Source organism: Melanostigma gelatinosum (assembly GCF_949748355.1).
Source record: "Melanostigma gelatinosum genome assembly, chromosome: 12".
In the NCBI taxonomy this organism is placed as follows: Eukaryota; Metazoa; Chordata; class Actinopteri; order Perciformes; family Zoarcidae; genus Melanostigma; species Melanostigma gelatinosum.
In genome coordinates, this window is record NC_136645.1 from 11,902,511 (window position 1) to 11,922,658 (window position 20,148).

General features: G+C 44.1%; 1 protein-coding gene across 1 annotated transcript; it reads right to left on the reverse strand.

Moving 5' to 3' along the window:
* Positions 1 to 654: 654 nt before the first annotated feature.
* stox1 (storkhead box 1) lies at positions 655 to 19,348 on the reverse strand (the record flags this gene model as incomplete). Its single annotated transcript, XM_079280030.1, has 4 exons — positions 655 to 1,017; positions 1,709 to 4,397; positions 4,644 to 4,796; positions 19,018 to 19,348. 4 exons carry the CDS (start codon positions 19,346 to 19,348, stop codon positions 864 to 866), a joined length of 3,327 nt encoding a protein of 1,108 aa, XP_079136156.1. The 3' UTR covers positions 655 to 863.
* Positions 19,349 to 20,148: the final 800 nt, after the last annotated feature.

Below are 20,148 nucleotides of genomic sequence, written 5' to 3' on the forward strand. Positions count from 1 at the left end.
TTAACGCGCTTTCTTTAAGCCGATGCAACTACCAGGGATCTCTCACCAACTGATAGTCATTTAAATTGATGTTATTAATAGTTATTCTACACAGTTACTAAACTGGGTAAGCTTTACAAATATATTTATCTTCATGAAACTGGCAGTTGTATTCAGTGATATAATTAAACTAAAGTAAAACATTTGCTAAGTCAACAATTGGATAAAAGTATTATTGGGTAAACAACTATATTGCTTTCTGATAATAAATCTACGGTGGCCCTGAGAGCTCAAAGCACTGAAAGTTAAAACACATGAAATTGAAATTGAAAACAAAAATGCTAAATGCTGCGCATGTGTTGTCAAATAGGTGAAGATGTCTCTTCATTTGTTTAAGCTGAGTCTATTTGCACCGGCTTTCTTAATTTGCAGTGTCTAACTCTCATGGCCAACGTATAATCTTCAATCTTTTTAGCTTAAATCATTGCAGGTACTCCTCTTCTGTTGATATTAAATGTTTTATAGGGAGCAATAACATGACACAAGAGAAAACCTTTGGCGACATATACAATTTTATTTGTGATAATTGCTATATAACAAGAGAAGAAAAGGGAAACTAGGAGATGCTATTGCTGCTATGAACATTTTAACAAATGAGGCATGTAGAGGAGGAAAACTGTACATATGCAAAAGAAGATAACAAAATACACAATGCTGTCAATACACCATGCATTTAACGGCACATGCATAAAGGAAGTCCATGAATGGATAGATCATAGTGTATTACCTTTTGTATTATTTACAAAAAGAAATATATATATATACTGTACATCTGTACACAGACCCCTGTTTTAATAGGTGCCACACAAAGCTTCAGCAGCCTGCTACACGTTCATGACAGGAGTTAGCTGTAGCAGGGAGCTCTGCGGCCGAATGACGCTGCTCTTTGAATGCAGTTTCTCCAAGTTTTGTAAAAAGCCTCTCCTCTTGAGACCCTCCAGGATGACAGTGTTAGTGGAGGCCAGGCTGACGCGGGTCCTGCAGGGGGAGAAAGGGGGCACGAGGTTGATATCTTCTATAAATATGCTGTTTGAATTAGGTGACGTGTTCACGCGCCACATCTGTCCACACACATATCAGGGGCCACAGCGAGTTCAGTGAAAGAAAAGAAGTCTTTTCTTCCTCTTTGATTAGAACATGATCATTTAAGTGCTGCACAGCAATTACACATAATTATCAAAATGATTCCCTCCTGTCCAAATACTGGATGCTATGATTGGTCACAAGGTGTTTGTTCAGCTTACTTTAAAAGGAAAAAACACAAATTGGGAATAAGGCCAATCACAGACATGTAACCCAGAGGTTAACTAACCTCAGCACAGTGTTTATTTTGGAGTTAGCTCGAAAGCTCCTCCAGAATCTTATGGGATTGAGTCCGGTATGGGCTCACAGTCGGAGAGATAAGACCAGAGCTTAAGGTGTGAAAACTGATAAAAAAAAACACTGGCCTGAAGAGCATGTGGATCTGGGCTGCAGGATTTTGACTTTTTTTTTCTCTTCATAAAACCTTTTCATCAGTCTCTGTCTGTGTTAGCTGTCTACCTTTCAGTAAGTTCAATGGCTTTGAAAAGATACCCCCGGTCTCAAAGTAAGCGATAATGAAACGGAAACACAATATCACAGTATCTTATTGCAGCTAAAGTGAACAACTTTAAAAAGAGGCACTCACCGAGGAGAATCTATACCACTGTCCCCTGTGATGCTCTGGTTCTCTACCATTTCCACCGCTTCCCCAATCTCTGCCCCTCTGGCTCCACTGGGCATGCTCAGAACGCCCCTCTGGGTCTGAGGAACACCTGTCTCATCAAGCTCATCCGCCTGCACCACCTCCACCTCAGCGGCCCAGTGAGCAGATTCACCGTCGCCCTCATCGGCCGATTTACGGACAGTCTCTGTGTCAGACTCTATCTCGCTGGTCTGGCAGTAGTCAAAGATGCTACCGTCTGCCACTTCAGATCGTTCGGGACAATCCACGCGGCGTCTCTCCACCTGGATCAATGTGCCTCGTCGAGGGCTGGATTCACTTTGGGCCCCTGGCGATCTGGTTCTCTGACGGCGATGTCGGAGTCTCCAGCCGGTCTCTCCAGGTGTGGTGGGGCTGAGGGAAGCTTCCCTCTGGGTTGGTGGGGGCATGAGAGCTGTGAAAGTGCTGTCCCTTGAATCTTGTGTCGAAGCGACTTGTGTTTGGTGAAAGTTGGGATTATAATAGTGCCGGCGGGGGCCGTGATATTGCAAATCAGATTCATGGTCACGGTAAACCAACTGGTGGCCATGGTAGTCCGCTACACCTGTACGGTACGCATTTGCAGCATCGATGATCTCCTCCTCATTCAGACACAAGGAGCTGCAGGCATCCGCATCCTCCTGCTCTCCCGCTCTCTGATAGAGCCGATAGTCGTCTTCTGTAAAGCCGTCAGTGTCTGTTATTGAGGGAGGGCTGTCAGCTATCAGTTCTGGCCTTTCTCCCTCGCTCATGGTCCTTTGCTCTCCTTTACTAATAGCGACGGGTCTTATCTCCTGTTGTTCCTGGGTAGCTGCTGTAGTTTCACAGGCCTGCTGGTGTGAAGAGAACTCTGGCCTCTGAGTATCATCCCTTTGTGGGTTGGAGAGTCTGAGGGAGTGTTTCCGCTGTAAAGAGGGCTTGGGCCAGGGCGGAGTTGGCTCATAAGAGTGGTTTATGACAGTCTCATAGGAATGGGTAGGGAGAATGGTGTTAGTGTTGGAGTATTGTTGGATATTTGAAAGGCTGTCATCTATAGCTTGGCTGTGGTCTGGTACACCGTTGTATTCGGCCTCCTGAAAATGCCCATTTTCGCCTTCTCTCTCCCAGCTCTCCTTGGCGTTTCCCTCCCTCTGATGTCGGATCTTGTCGTCTATCCGAAGCGTACTGCTCTGTGGGTAGGCTGAGCTGTAGTCCGGGGGCAGCTCACTGTTGATCTTGATGTCTGCTTGGAGCAAATGGTCAGCAGTACGGTCCCTCTCATGGACACAGCTGTACCGGTCCTCAGATGTAGGGGATTTCCCTGCAGGCTCTCCATCTGCTGCGTTCACTTTGGCCCGATGGGGGTCCCAGGATTTGGAGCGGTGAGACGTTGGATCCTTCCTCCCTGGCCCTGAAACCTTGCCCTCTTTCACCTCTCGCCTTCTAAGCTCTTTGTTGCTGGAGGCAGGAATAATGGGCTCAGCTTCTTTGATTGGATGAGTCTGGAAAGGGTTTTCAATGCGTTTCTTGTAAAGAGATTTCCCCTCAACAGCTCCACCTTCTTCCACTTGATCTTGTTTATCAACAGGGATTTCCACTCTGAGCCGAGAAGGGATCAAATCCTCCCCCTCTGGATAATTATCCGCACATATGGGCGCCTTACTCTTAACCCTCTCCTTCTCCTTTTCCTTCTGCTTCTCTCTGGAGGAATGGGCCCTCCTTTTGCTGCGAGAGGTCTTCTGAGCAGATCTTTTTCCTGCCTTAGAGGAGTGATGATGCCGGGGTTTTGCTAGGATCTCAGTAGACATTCCCTTGTCTACTCCCTTATCGTCTTTATCCAGACCCCTGTCCAACACTCTGTCTGCCCCTCTATCCCTTCTCTCCTCCAGCTTCTTCATTAAGACCGTGTGACGTGTCAAGTTGTCCACAGTCAGTTCAGGGTTGATGCGTTTGATGATGGCATGCTCCAGGTCACGGGGCAAGTTGTTCAGGTCCTCCTCGTCTCTTACTGGCCACTCCTCTGGAGGGAACTGGGCTGAAAATGACATGTACTCCTTCTTTGGTTTCTCTTTCTTACCTCCATTCCTTCGGAACAAATTGAGACCAAACTTCCTGCCCGGTTTGCTGTCTTTTTCTTTGCGGCCAGTGGCGTTAGTAGTGGCTGTAGTTTTGCTGATCTCACTTGCGTGACAATCTGCAGCTGTGGACGTGGACTGATGCTGCACGGTGGGTTTGTGATCTAACGTTCGGGGCCACTTTAAGCTCTTGCCTGTACATTCACTGACAGAGAAAGAGACAGAATGCTGGTCTGGGACGGTGGAGGGAGGGACGGCGGCTGTTACAGCAGCGGAGGCGATATTGGTGGATGTTTGCAGAGGGCTGAAGCAGCTGCAAGACTTGCAGTGCGCCGCTGGCTGAGTTTGAGTGCTGTCAACACAAGCATCGTTGCTCAATAGGTAAGTAATGGGAGGAGGTGAGGGAGGGTCGTCTGCTGAACCAGAAGTCCACCAGCTCTTCTCTCGGACCATGTTGTTGGTGATGAAATAGGTCTGAGGCGTGACGATGAAGTAGCCCTCGCCTGTATGGTAAATTTTGCGATCCTTGATCAGATTGCCTAGAGCATTGTAGAGGATGTCCTGAGTCGGGATGGTTATCCCTGAGACACATAAAGAGAAAAGAGCGTCATGGACAACAGACAAGCAAAGGGACAAATCGTGTGTAACTTGAACGATATGTTATCGTGACGATATTTGAACTCTCCTTGCCCGTCTCCAGTCTTTTTACGAATCTAAGCAAACCAGCTGATGGCGATAGCTAACGAACAGATATAGGAGCAGCGCATTCACAAAAATGTCTAAACATCCCTTTAACGAGCAAGCTGAGGTGATATTTCATGGATTACCTGGGTGGGCTTTGCTCATGTAATTGATAAGTGCTTCCTGGTTGACGGTGATTTGAGAGGAGTTCATATCTGAGATGACTGAGCACAACACCTCAGCCAAGGGAATGAACTGGGACTGGGGGACAGGGGACATCTGCACCGGGGACAGGTCACCTGAAAAACACACACACACACACCAGCAGATTATTGAGTGAAACAGGTGGGCCTGCTGCAGTAAAGATACACAAACACACCTGGGTTTGAGAGGACTCCCTTTCGGACTTGTGCAGCCAGTGAAAACAACTCAAAGCACTGAAGTTGCCTTCCTCTCCTAACCACCTTCTAAATCATGACCGATGTGGTCTATTTATGCGAGTTATATGAACCATGCCCGACTGCTTTTGAAATTCCATCAGGACCGGGACAGACCACGGAATTCCATTACTCCCACAGAAATGACCACAGGTCTGACTGCCGGGCTGATCCGATATCACACGGCCCTACACGTCGAGAGGGTGCCCCGAGACAAACATGTTACTGGAAGCGAGAGAGACTCGGAAGAATGACACGGACAGCCTTGGAGACATTTGTCTTATGGCTATAAAAATATTATGAATCATTCTGTATATGCTGTAAATCCCACCAATCTGCACAACGCTGCAGACTGACGTTCCTCTGACACGCAAACTGTGGGAGTCCATTAAAGCCACAAGGCTTTCAAATCATAAAACTAAGCTGCTTTTAAAGACAACCAGACATTTTTAGAAACATTTCATTTCATATCAAAAACAATCAGCAGAGTTTCACACATGGAGAAACGTAATTGAAACAATATGCAGTGGTTAAGTTTCTTCGAGGAAATGTTTTTGTGTGTGTGTGTGTGTGTGTGTAAAGCCTATCGTGTAGAGAGCAGGAGGGTTAAGGTAGTAGTGCCATAAAGACTCGCTAACAGGATAGGACTTTAAAACTGAACGTGGACTTTAAAACAGTTGTATCCAAACAATTGGTTACCTTGAAAGTCTCTAATCATCAGTTATAGTCGTGATTTTGTTCAGAGAAAAGAGGAACTAATAGCACAATAAACAGAGTTCCTTCTTCTACAAGTGACAACTGACTTCTTCCGTTCAACCTGCATCACTGAAAGGAAAGAAGAAAAATGTCCGATAAACGGCGCAGTTACTGGCCCGCATAACATTAGAAATGTTTATTGTCAGATATAAGCCTTTAGGTGGTTAGTTTTAGTCCAAATGTTTGTGTTTAGGTTAAGATTAGATATGGTTGATGTTATGGTTAGGATAAGAATGTGAATGGGGGTTTTGTTTGCTGAGCATCAACAGTGGGATCCCCAGGAACGCATTACGAACCCCTGAGCGACAATGTAAAAGAGAAAATGAGAACATTTTGCCTTTAAGAAACAGTTAATTCATTTTACAAAGCGTGTTATGATTTGAAATACTGACACAGATGTCTGCCTTTTTTGACTAATTCTCTACAAAAACACACTACATACAGAACACAAAGAGTGATGTTTACCAATGAGAAGTGAGCTCAATGAAAGCGCCAAAGCAAACCAGATCCCCCTGCTGATGAATGATTAGCATCTGAGTTGGGTTGACACAAACTCCCTTCATATGACGAGCAGACACAAGGGCATGGACGTAACCTTACCCACGGGACTGGAAAATTGGTTTTGGTTAATCAGCGACACCTAAAGGAGCATAATGGGTGAAAGAAGGGAGATGACACAAACAGTCCTCGTCTGCCGTATTTTATTGACCATCAAGAGGATCTAATTCAACTTCAGTGCACGCACAAGGCAGAAAATGCCACACACGTAACTTGAACTCCACTATGTAGCCAGTTGGGACTCGAACTTGTTTTTGTTTCCCCAATGCGATTTCAGGTTTCCAGTTGTGCTGACAACAACACTTTGTGTATACATGTGTGAATTAGGCTTAAACATGAGGAGCGTGTGACTGCGAGTGATTCTCCCATCAACCCCCAGGGCATTCAACGAAAACACTGCCCAGCTCACGCTTGACGTAAACTAAACATTTACAACCCTCACACTTGAACCACTTATGTCCAAGGCAAGGGAAACAAACAACTGATCAAATATCTGCCACGGTAAAGAATGACAGAACACATACTGACCAAAACACATACAGCACTGCTTTGGTGCGGCACACACAGTGTTTCCAGATTTGACTCACAAAAAGTAAGTTGTAATCAACGAACTGTGATAAATATTTGATGAAAGCTAATTAGGGGAGAGGAGGGGCAAATATACTGGATTTTTTACCTGCACAATTAAATAAAAAGTCCAAATGAAGTGGTGCAGGAATTGTTGGTAAGATGCCTGAAGTAAGGTGTGTCGTTAAATTAAAGTTGAGACGTCACACCGACTCGTCCGCCTTCACAGCCTCGTTGTACTCGCGATCATGTAACCCAGCTGTAGTTAGCTTTTGACTTCTGCCGATTGCAGTTACACTCAACACTCATTAAAGTGGTGAAAGTTATCTTTCTGAAGAAAACGTACAAGTGTCATAAACGTTTGATTGCCAGAGAGATTATATTCTGAAATAATCCAAAATCCAATTGGCTTTTTGTTGAGGGAACCTGTGCGATGCACAGCAAATATTCTAATCAAGCTGCTACTCAATCAGTGTTTTACTTAAGTTGAGAAAGTTGTATCCTCAGTGAGGACTATGTCAAGCAAAGTCAGTAAAAAAACAATTATCGGCACAGTGAGCTCACTTAAGGCTCATAAGTCTCACAGACGGGGGTCTTTCTTTGTAAAACTGATCCTGTGGCACACGGTGGGACTGTAAAAAACAAGCCGTCTGGTATCCCCCGGCTCCGACAGAAGACGTTAATCGGACTGAACCTCAGAGCGGATATCTCAATAGCAGTCTCCCTGGGCAGTGAATTAGTGCTGCAGACTTAGCTACTCATTGTTGTTAACCTCCTATAGGAATGTCTGGCAGGCTGTCCACATAGCAACCGCTTACAACCACCGTCAACAGGACATGATAGGGTCAGAAGAGGGGGGGTCGATTATTAATCCCAGGGAATCAATGAAGTAATCACGACCTCTTTAAAGTGACTTCCTAGATATCTTTGCCCAGGTGCAGCTTGGGTAAACAGAGTGTTGTCCTCTCGGACTCTGTCCTGGTTCAGAGAAGGATATCCTGTCGGACACCTGCTAACATGACTTATACTCTAAATGGAGTTAATGGAGCAACAGCATGTTCCTCACATGCCCTTCAATGTATTATGGTCTGATAGCAGCACTGAGAACAGAAAAGTGAGACTGACAATGTAGGTGTGAGACAGAAGTTCAAAAATACACCTACAGCAGTTTCTTTGTGTAGGATGGGCCCGGCAGAGAACGAGTGTTTATTGAGTCTAAGATTAGCAGGCGTGACCACTCACCGTTGTAACTATCTTCTCTCCGCGGGGAACAGACCTCTGTTTTCCTGTAATCTAAGACCGGGCCACCGACATCACACTCATTGTCATACACAGCATGAATACCCTGCCGGTGGCCATGGCAACAAAACCCCGCTCGGCAGTCAAACATCAGACGAGACTGAACCAACTTAAAATGGGCAGCGGCTCAATGAAACCACTTAAAGGGCATTCCACCAGTTTTACACGTCACGGTCTACTCAGTCCTACTCAGCCTGTGAAAACAGTTGTGTCATGTCTTCCGTGGCTCTGGAGGAGACCAGGAGAATATGCACCTTTATCCCCCATATACAAACAATATTGCGTCTCCCCCTCTTTACAAACTAACAACGTCCCTCCCCTTACGGTGGACCAACATGGGATCTTATTTGGGAAAAAATGTGTACAGTAGTCAACGATGACAAATCGTTTTTTGATCCTGTTTGAATACACATGAGATGTCAATTTCAAACAGGATCAAAAAATGATTTGTCTCTCGACGTTGACGCTATATTACTTGCTAAATAAGGTCCAATAGGGAACACTGGTAGAGGAGGTACTTCTCCTCTCTATGATCAGCTTTTCACTCTGCCTTTGGGTTCCGACGTGGCCGACAACGCGTCAAACAAACTGGTTTTTTTCCGAGCATAACCTAACTGCAATGAAAGAGGCCGTTGCTTGCATTGTAGGATCTGATGTTTATGGAGCGTAACCCAGACTTGGGACTAAAAGTCAGGATTTCTCAGCCTCTGCCGAACAGATTGTTTCTTGCATGTCCCCAAATGTCATGAAAGCACGATACTAAACTGCTGGAGTAAAGAAATTCCTTGTGACCCACCATCACATTACAACTCAGAGAGGAAATATGTTTTTTCCCCATTCAGGGTTGTTTCATTTGAATCATCATATGAATGAGTACAGATATTATCCTTTATATCATTTTGTATCCCATATGTCATCCCATGACTTCCAAAATTCAATCCAAAGTATCTCAGTGAGAACAACTTGCATTTTCTTTCAATGTCGTATACTCGTGAGAATAACTTGCTGCCTGGGGGATGAAAATGAAAAACGCCTGAAGTTGACTGCTCAGATTGTGGAGATGAATGACAGAGACCTTCTCTCTTCGATCCCTTTGGCTGCTGGCACTGATCAATGCCACATGTGTTCACATGGCTCCGTTGTCAGCCGGCCACATGATTTCATACGTGATTGCATTACCTCCAGTCTCTTGGAAGAAAATACGAACACACCACACACCATACAGAACCCACTGTAGACCTTCCATTAGCTGCACCCTGCTGCTCTGAGCGGGAAGATCATTCCATGCGTCTACATATTGTGACAGACGTGATTTAAACTCATGCCTTGATGGGAGACCGGACGCAAAAGTGAGACAGAAGGTTGCACAACTTGTGACTGAATCTCATCCGTGACCTTTCACCTCCATGTTATCACAGGTAAAATCTAACTGAAACATCAGGCTCGTTGCCACAATCCCCCACTCCATGGCCTTTCCTGAAACACACACTCACAGACACACACCATCTTATCTCATCCTGGTATCGTCTAATCTTCGAGCCAGTTAGCAAACAGGCTAATCTTCTCTCTCCCTCATTAAGGACACACTGCACGGCATTCAACATGAACTTGAGGCCTGCCCAAACTGCAACCCCCCCCCCCCCCCCCGTCTCCCATCGACTGAGACCTTGTGAGGAACACGCTTCAGTGAATTTACAGTTAAGTCTCTGGTGAGACAATGTCAAACATTCATACAGTCAGATTTAGAGCAACGGGAAGAGATGCCAACTGTAATTTATGTGGTGACTGCCTCCCAGTCCCACGACCACTTTGCTTTGTTTCGGGTTTCTTGGTCTAACAGGCCTCCACATCCCCGCCCTCCCCTTCTCCAGTGTGTGTGCGTGTGTGTGCGTGTATCACACTTTTTAAAAGTGCTTTACGAGTTTGTGTCTCTCACTCCCATAGAAGACACAGAAGTGGGCGTTGCCGTTAAATGGCCCAATAAACTGAGTGAAAAGATCCCTTCAGAGTGCAATCACAGCCCGAACGTCCCAACAACCAAACCTCGCCCAGTCTAACAACACTGCTCTTTCCTGTGCTCTGAAAACACTCTATGGCCATCAACATGATATCAACATGTTTGCAATAAACATCTTCGGTACCGTTTAATTACTGGACATGACTTTCCTATAAATGTTGCGAACACGTCTGCCACCGTCCCACTTAAAAACACATCAATACCAGTAAAATGGACAGACTGAGCCACTGGTCATTTTTACAGCTTTATTTATTGATTCACAACAATAAAACCAGCTTTTCTGCCCAGACTTGCAGACATTAGGTCAATGTTCAATCTGACCCACTGACATTTCAGTATCTCATAGTACTTGTGCTTGAATATTAAGTGAAGCATTGAAGTAGGAGGAGGATAAGAGTACATTTGGACTGTGCCCTCTTTGAAATCAGTGTTTGAGAAAATGTCTTCAACTACAACCTAGAGAACCTTCGGCATTATTTAACCTAATTTAAACCTAGTTGTCGGGATGTTAATGCTAACTTTTAAAAGCTGCACCTAAAGTGAAGCGTGGTCATTATTCTGCAGAGAAACACACAGGACGAAAAGTCAAAACACCATAACTAAAGAGGATTCATGAGCTAAAGCTTTGAGCCATGAGGAGAAACACAGTCAGGCTTTGTGTTGACTCACATCCCCATAGAAACCTTTACTCTGGCAGCGACCTGCCACATGCAATACAAAGAAAAAGAAAAGGAAGAACCAGCAGCAGGAGTGTAATATGGGTTTCTATTATCCAGCTATACAGCCTTGGGACTCACTTTGCCAAACCAACCCTTTGCCAAACCAACAGAGCTTTAGTACGCTCACATAGTTGGTCACCACACATCTTGGATGAAAATCCCTGCAGCTGTAATGACATTAAATAATGTTCTTACCATCTGATTCCCGGTGAGACCGATTTGACGAGCAGCTCATGCCGAAAAAATGAAATACTGAACTAGTGTGCAAAAACCCTGTTATCATGTTCTTGTGAAAAAGGAAATGCACCTGAGCAGGTGTTTAACAGAAGGCCTGTATTTTATGGCACAGCCCAAAGTGCTCTGTGTAACATGTCCAACACATGGTCGTACCAGCAGACGGGATTTAAAGCACAACGCTTTCTTTTTCTATCTTTTTACGTCATCCCTCTTCAGACTTGATGGCTCACACCCCGACATATCTGGCTTTCGTCCGCTCGTGACCATGGACATCACCCCCCAGTCCGCCAGTGTCGTTGCTGCCAGAAGGCTGGAGAGTCCAAGCCCTACAAAAGTGCACCACATCACCTTTTCTTTGTTCTTCAACGTCCATGTTTTCCACATTTCTGTATAGAAACTATATCCACGTCCTCTGCCTCCCCTCGTGCCAGATTTGTCCCGATCTCCTGCGTAACTACTTCATCTCAGCTTGATTCTAGATATAATGGATTTGAGGCTGAGCCTAACACTTTTTAGTTTTAGGGATACTCCAGAGATTAGTGCGATGGGACTTGCAGAAAGATTAAAGACAAATGGTCAAAATGATTTCCACAGAGGTTGTGATATCCTGACTTTTAGTGCCTTGGATAAAAAATACCTTGCATGACATCACAAGGGTTACTCTCAGACTCTGAAGAGTTCGTTCAGAGCAATAGAAACGATTTAATTGTCGTTAAACAGATTTTCCAGTGTTTTTTGTTTTTGAACAAAAATATAGTTTATTGTAATTTAAGTCATTGTAATGAAAACTTTGAATGAATTTCTTTAAAATGATAATTTTAGCTCAAAAGCTGAATATTAATGTTATATTTTTCCTCCCTGGTGCTATTCTGGTATTCTGGTTCTTCCCTCTTTCAAAACTGAATCTATTATTCAGGGTGATCTTAATCCTGATTAGTTATTGATTAATGCAGACTTCTTTAACCAAAACGCATACCAATCTTAATTTACTACAGATGCTAATATACCATGACCACACTGTAGGACTTAAACCTGATTTGACTTTGGTATTATGATAATTACTCTAGTCCAAATAGAGACTTTAGTTTCGAAAAAAAATTCACTGTACAAGCTTTTCTGCTAAATGTGACAGATTGGAAGCATGGGTAAAACTGACATTAAATCACTTTGTAATTTATTTAAATTATATGAACAAGGCAAGAGAAAAGTCTGTGATTTGTCCAGATGTTATGCTGACCACTCTGACTGGCTTGCATTCAAAGTAAATACATTTCCTCAATGAGGAATTCTAAATCATAAGTGTAATTTATTACTCCTGCACAAACTGAATAAATTGTGTCAGGCCATAAATTCTACCAGGAAGCAAAGTGGCATTTTAATACCTAATTTAAATAGACAGATCAGTACATTGTTAAAATCATATTTTTTCCATTGAGGGGCATAGCTCATGTTCTCCAACTGCCCAAAGTAGCAAATAAAAGTTAAATCGAGAACTATCTACCCATCTCCAAAATAAATACCTAAAAGTCAACACAATGTTGTTCTGTTTCCTGATCCTCTACTAGAGGGTTTCAACTATCTTGCTGACTGATATGGGTATAAAAACATGTAGCTGTATTCAGTACCTGTGTGTACGGAAGTTGTTCCCGAAGGTTCAATATTCGGCCCCGTTTTGTTCACTATACTGTTAACAGTCACTTTCTGGCACTTTAGTTATGATTAAAACTAAATTATGCTCGAACATTTCATTCTACACTGTTGGGAACGTAAAGGAGCGTGTGAGTTACAGACAGTTTTGTAGAACAGTGGTTGAACCACAGGGGTCCTGGGGTCTCTTGGCCCTCGGCCAATGAGATTGCAGAGGTGCATTCAGGTGACTTCAGGAACCATAGTTTATTTTGGGGGGGGGGGGGGGAAATTCACACCCTAGTGTGAAATTCCTTCAGAGGAGGTTTGCTCTCATCAAACTACAAATCAGGATGAAACCTTTGCTTGAAAAAGGAAAGGCCTGATTCTCTTTGTCCACAGCACATGTTGAAGCCATATGGTCAGACCCCAACAACACTCAACACAGTAATAGGGAGGCGCCTCTAGTTTCCCCAGTTTTGTCTCAAAGATCCAGGTATTTTAACCCCACTCTACCCATGTGGCTTTTCCCCACTGACACACACACACACACACAATCTAAGAGGGTTTCCAGCAGTTCGACACCCGTTAAAATCAAGAGGGAAGGCAGTCCTTGGTTGCAGATGAAACCAATTTGCTCTTATTTAACCGAGCTCGAGGTGCAGCAGATTCCTGTGTTTGTTATCCCAGTATTTAGAGCAGAGCTCTCGTCCAGTGTCTGCCATTTGATCAATCGCTTTTTAATGGTCTGCAACTGGTCAGCACACAGCTCACTGAAAGTATCTTTCACTCCTGAAATACAAAAACACAGCTCTTTGCTATCAGAGGCCCTATGTTAGCATACCATTGCATTTATCAATGCTAAATGAAGCAAAGAAAACATCCCGTCAGGAAACTGAAGAGTAATAGTAATACCAAATGAGGTGCAATATGGCCTCACTTCTGTGTCGACTCATTTGTCTGACCAGAGAGTGAATGATGAGAAAATCCCACAAGGGAAACTCAAGCGGCCGCTGACAGGGTGTGTAAGCTGAGGGATACAGAGGAACTCCTCCACTGTTGTTGTTGGCTTCGCTCCACACCGCCGCTACGGGTGAGCCCAAAATCGGGGTCGATAAAGAGGCCGATATGCCTGATTCGCACCAGGGGTGAGCTTCCTGGCTCGATGGGAGAGGATGTAGCTGACAAATGATGTGCTGAGAGGCATGCTCGCACACGCTTCGTCTCACACATGTGTGGGCACTGAGAAAAGAGGTCAAAGTATCCTCATATAGGATCTCACATCTTTACTAAACCACCTTTTAAAAGTGCAGAAAATAGAAAGACTTTCTAGATGAATGCGGGGACATACTCTTAGCACTGGCACAGTGAAAGATAATACAAGTGATTCTTGTATTATAACACTGCAGCCTAATTGACTTATACCAACAATGCAATTTGAAAAGCAATTTAAAACCTCAACAAAGTTGCTTTTCTTTAAATTACATGAAGTCAAAACCTTTCATGTTATGGTTTAATTAATCTCCAGTCAACTGTTTATTCAGTATAAATTAGATGTTCTTTGATCGACCAATCAACAACAAGACAAGTCGTAGATTGGGTTTATGGTTTCCAAGAACATTTCACTTCTGTTCTTGCGGGAAAAAGATTGAACCAACCGCAGTCATAATACAGACTTTTCATCATTTTCAGCCTGAAAAACAGCAGCATATATTTTGTGTAACAGCTTAATGTCATACTATTAGTGTCGAGGGAGCCGGAGAGCGATTATCTTTAACCGTTATTATTATTACTGAGAGCAGCTCAGACGGTAATGTACCCCAGAGGGCACTCATACAGTTGCCACGGGGTACAAGGAAAGTTCAACGATCTCAACTAAAATACAGAAATTGCGACTTAATTAAAATATATCCCCATTTGAATGGATAGGAAAATAAACAGCCGAATGGTATTACAAACTGGTATCCCATTATTCTAAGAAAAGTGTATGAAAACAGTTGGCAAGTGAGCAGAGAAGTTCAAAGAAGTTACATTGGCTAAAATGAATGGATACATGACTGACAATGTTAAAAGTGAATAATGACAATAATAATTGAATGCTTAAAGTCGTTAATAAACAATTAAATTGTTAAAAATATTGAAAAAATACCCGCTTTTGTTGCTCTGGTATTGGAACCTAACCATTGACGATTCAATAGTGTGAACAAAATGACTGCAACAATATATATATATGTGAAAAAGGACAAGTCAGGCAAAGACAGTTTGGAACCATTGAAACCACGAACAGAAGCTGAACGGACCAGCGGGTGAAGAACACCTGGATGCTGTATCGATGTTTGTTTGCCTTCGAATAAACCCTCTGAAGCCGGCTGCCCTCAAGGTGGCTTGTTAGCGAGGAGGTTGTAACCTTTGACCTGTGCTGCTTAGTTAGGACATGGTGGGCCATTTAAAGCTGGTAAGGGGGTGTCATGGTGAATAAGGTAACATCTGGAAGAGTTATGACCATTAGTGAAGCGCTCTGAGACTGCATGAAAATAAAAACACTTTCAAGTGAGAAGCAAAGAGCAGAAATGAGGCTCTCGAGCCGACGAACTCAGGAAATGATCTCAAGAGTAAATGAAGCATTTCAGGAATGCTGCACCACCTCATAGTATGGTGGGTTAAATGAAACACACCATTTAAAAAGAAAACTTTGCTTAAATGTGCCGCATAGTCGTGCTTTAGTTCTGCTAAAATACACAGAGGAAGACGTGCAGTATGTTCTACAAAGGCCAAAACATGGCGAAAGTTAGAGGCTTGTCCTGAGGACTCATTCAAGTCCATGTCCCAAGAGGACGGGGACAGTTTACGGAGCTTCATGTAGTGAGGGATACAGGAGACCTCATCACACCACTGGCTGACTCTGTACGAATGTTACAGCTCATCCTGCTGCGGCGACAACAGCAGGACTAAATAATTTAGAACCGGCTAACAGTCGCTATGAAGCCTCTGGTTTCAACGGGAGAGTCTGGACAGTTGTTTCAGAACAAATTCAGTCGTTTAGGGAATTATGAGGGTTTTGTTTCCAAGACTGTTGATTTGTGTATTTTTATACACAATAACACTTCAGTTCAACATGAATAAAGGAATAGTTTTAAGATAGATAAGAAGATCAACAGCGCTCTCATGCGTCTGTTAACTATGGCGTTAGAGCCAACAGGCGATGAATCCAGTTGAACATAAAGACTGGACAGCGAGCCGTCCTGGCTCTTGCCAAAGCTAAAACACCAGCACCGCTAAATTTAAGGAATTAACATGTTTCATCTTGTTTGTTTCCTGCCTCCAGTCTCTATGCTAAACTATCTCATCATAGCTGACGCTTAGACATGAGACTGGTACAAATCTTTTAACGCTCGACGAGATAGTGAACAAGCTCAATATAAGCCCAAAACACAGAACACTTCCTTTAAAGCAATATGCTGATTATTGCAACACGAAAACCATCTCAACTGGATAAGTTTATTGAAACAAAGCCGTCGTAAATTTGACCCATTTGACAGAACTGGATTACTCGTCAATCATTTTGATCAATGTGGCATCTAGACTGTGTGGGTTGATTTCTATCGGTGCAGTAAAAAAAGCAGTGAGCTGGATGAAATGTATTGCGTCTGTGAGCAAACAAGCAGCACCACGAACTGTGGTGAAAGGTTTCATTTAGTTACATTTATTATTCAGGCACAACACCAACAAACTATTTTCTCCCATTTTCCGTGTCATGTTGTGTGTCACCTGCAGGATATAACATCCTGTATATATATATACAGGATATATATATATATATATATATATATATACATATACTCTTAGCAAGAAAAAAGAAAACTCTACTCATCGATGATGAAATGACTTTGTGGTGGAACACCGGTGTTATTCTGTAAACAGCTGTTCAAAGGAAGAAAATGGATGAAGAGATAATTGAAAGTAAAGAATGAGAAACACGTTGAGTTGAAAGCGGAGGTCAACACCAGTACCAGTGGGGCCCATTCCCACAAGGATAACAACGGAGCCTGTTCATGCTAACTCCTCACCCTGTTTACCTCACCACCATCCCCTCCCTCCATCAACCCTCCCCACCTCCTCCCACACACCACCTTTTCTGCACATCCCCCCCTCAGCAGAGGCCCCGAAGGACAATCTGTCTTCACTCAAGCCATTATTAGCCCTGATAACCAGAGAGGATCAACGAGGAAGAAGCTCAAATCAATCGAAGTGTATTGTGTCTGTTTGCCTGGAAGCTTTGTGTCACTTCAATGTCTCTCTATTTAAAAGCAACTTAAGACATCCGGTTCATTTTAGCTGAACATCTTCTAAACTAGCTCCTTGACTTCCCTTTAAAAAAAAACTGCTCACGTCAGTAAAGTCACGTCTCATGGCTCTGACCTGGGAAAGGAACCTAGGGCAGTTAGAAATTCAATGTCGCTCGCCTATAACTCATAACACTTCTGTTTTCTTCCTGACATATTTATATCAGGACAATGTCATGGCGTCAAGTCCATGCCTGACATCAATCTAGGACTCTGACTTCCACAGTCTCTCACTGACCATGAAACGAAGGGACATTAATCAGAGTAACAGAGAAGCAGCGGTGGTCGGCAGCCAGTCGCACAGTGATTCACTGCTGACCAATTCTCAGGGAGGAGGCAGTAAAGCAGACTCTGACAGCCAGCCAGCGCTAATTTCCATACAAATTGCTGCAGTGTGAGGCGAAGGATTTGTTAAGGAGGAGTAGGAGGTAACATGTCCACACACAGACGTGTTTGCGTACAGGTTTCTGGCGTGAAACTCAAACAAGAGTAGTCTTTTGAGGTATCAACGCCTGCCTTTGCATCCGACTGTGAGCTCATGCATGTCTGTGTGCAGCTTTGTGCTGACGCTGTGCAAAGCAATAAGCTCGGCGTTACCTTTGGCTCATACGGTGTTTGTTTGTGAAAGTGTCCCACAGCAGGATGGTATGTCGGCCTTCACCTCCCCCTCCTCTGCCGCTTCACGCCCTCCCGGGTCTCCCCCTTGTGTGGTCTCTTCCTCCCCTTCACTTCACATTCCTCCCTCTACTTGTCCCGTGCACTGCTCAATCTGGCAGAGCTGACGTATTGACGCAAAGTCAGCAGGTAGACATCGGCATCCAGACAAAGTAATACCCAAACACAGACACACATTATTGGAAAGACAGACCCTGAAACAGAGGCAAAGACAGCTGGAACAAATGGGGAGCCAATGGGTGTGCTGTGTTTCAAAAACCAAAAGGAACCTGCTGCAGCTCAACTGTCCTCCCAACATTTGGAAAACCTCCCTCTGACACTGTTTTTGGAGTGGTCAAATGTTTCCATTCACTGTTTTTGTGCAGCTATATGCTGCACAAAAACACATCCGAGGACAGGAGCCCAAAGAAGGGGGGCAATTAGAAGTAATTATGTGGTAAACAGAGCTTTGTTAACAAGCGTTGGCAAATATATCACTGTGTCGACAACAATGGGAGGCTGATTAGTAGCGCAATCCTCTCAAACCCACCAGACTATTGAGAGAGAGATAAGAGATGTAAGGAGTGTCATCTCTCAGGTAATAAACACCTGCGGTGTTGAAAATGATTTGCACTGCTCATTGCAGCAAAATGCAGTCTTTTCAAATGATGCCCACAAGGAGTTTTGCATGAGAAGAATGGAGAAAGAATCCAGTAGGCTGTGCCAGCGATGTAAATATGAGGGGGGAAAGATATAATTCTTTGTTTTGAGAGGGAGTTTGTTGCCTCTGCACATTAAAACATCCAAGAAACAAGTGACACAATGAGGGTCATAGTGTCCAAACCTTCAGTGAGAGACCAGACACACGAATAATGTAACTACTGTTGACACCATGAACAGAACAACTTTTGGGTTCATACTTTTGACATCAGACTGGACGGAGTTTAGAGGCCAGTCTTGAAATCTCTGGAAATCCAGAGCAGGAAAGGTGTTGAACCCTGCGGGCTCCATGTTGTTCAGACTTTATGGCTTTCACACATTTCCCTCTCTGTGGTAAACAACTGTTGCTGGTTGTGTGACTCAGTGTCCCCTAACAGAAAAAAACATTCTGCTCTTGCATGACTGCGGTACCTGTTCACCGTGGTGTTTTTATTTCCACCTGTAATGCTGCTGTTTGCTTATATTTGCGGCCTGCTTCATAACTTTCTGGACTTCAGATGCATATGGACAGTTATGTTGCTGTCAGTGTTTGTTTCACGCTATATTATCTTTGGTGAGAGTTCAGTGACAGGATCGATGTTACATACCGACAGCTTTAATGATAAATCCCTTCGGTGACCTCAGAGCTCTGCGCATCCAAGCTTCTCTCAGCACCTCCAAGTTGTTTGCGTTCCCTTGAACGAAAAGCACCAAGTTTTCCATCCATCCCTGGAAGTGCACTTCAGCTATGGCCTTAACGAGTCTCTTATTCCAGGAACTGCGTAAATTTTGCGATTTAAAGTCCGCAAAAACCTCCTGTCCACTCGTAATATTGGCATTGAGTTTCCCTCCGCCGGCGCGCAAACTCTCCTCGTCCGGACCGAAGACTACGGCGAGCGAAGCGGCGGAGAGCTGGACAAGCCGCTGCTGCTGAGACATTTCTAACGCCTTTTACCGGCTCCCGCGGGAAGCTCTCATGCTAGAAATGACGACGCGCTTCTTAAAAGAGAGTTCTCCTCTTTCAAAATGCAAACAAACGCCGTGTTTTGCCACGCATTCCTCCCGCGAGCGTCTGAATCCTGCAGCGCGTGAACGGGACACGCAGTGGACGTCCGGCTGGTTTCTCTCGGCTTCCAGGGAAACCAATGACGGCGGCAGAGAGGAGGAGCGCTGATCAGCCTGCTGGGTCACACAGGTAGACCAGACCTCCCACTGACTGCTCACCGGCGTGTGTGTGTGTGTGTGTGTGTGTGTGTGTGTGTGTGTGCGTGTGTGTGTGTGTGTGTGTGTGTGTGTGTGTGTGTGTGTGTGTGTGTGTGTGTGTGTGTGTGTGTGTGTGTGTGTGTGTGTGTGTTGCTCTGTTATTCTGGAACCTGCCGGACAGGTGCTGTTTCGATAATGGCATGTTTTGATTTTGAATGTCCTTATTTTGTGTTTTTGTTGTTGTTGTTTTTTTTTTTTTTGCTTATTGCTGTGATCCGATCTCTTGGCGATCATCATTTGCCATAAAGATATCTCACTAAACTAAAAGTGATGCTTCTAATAACGGGGCATAATGATACAAGTATACAGGAAAGTCGCCTGTAAGTTGCAACACAGCAACAAATGTCCATAAAAAGAGGAAAGGTCTAAATTAGGACCAGAAACATGGGGGGGGGGGGGGGCTTGTAAGATACTTACTGCACAGAAAATGTTCTATGAATCACCATCAAAGGAGACCCTTTGACTGAGATGCCAGC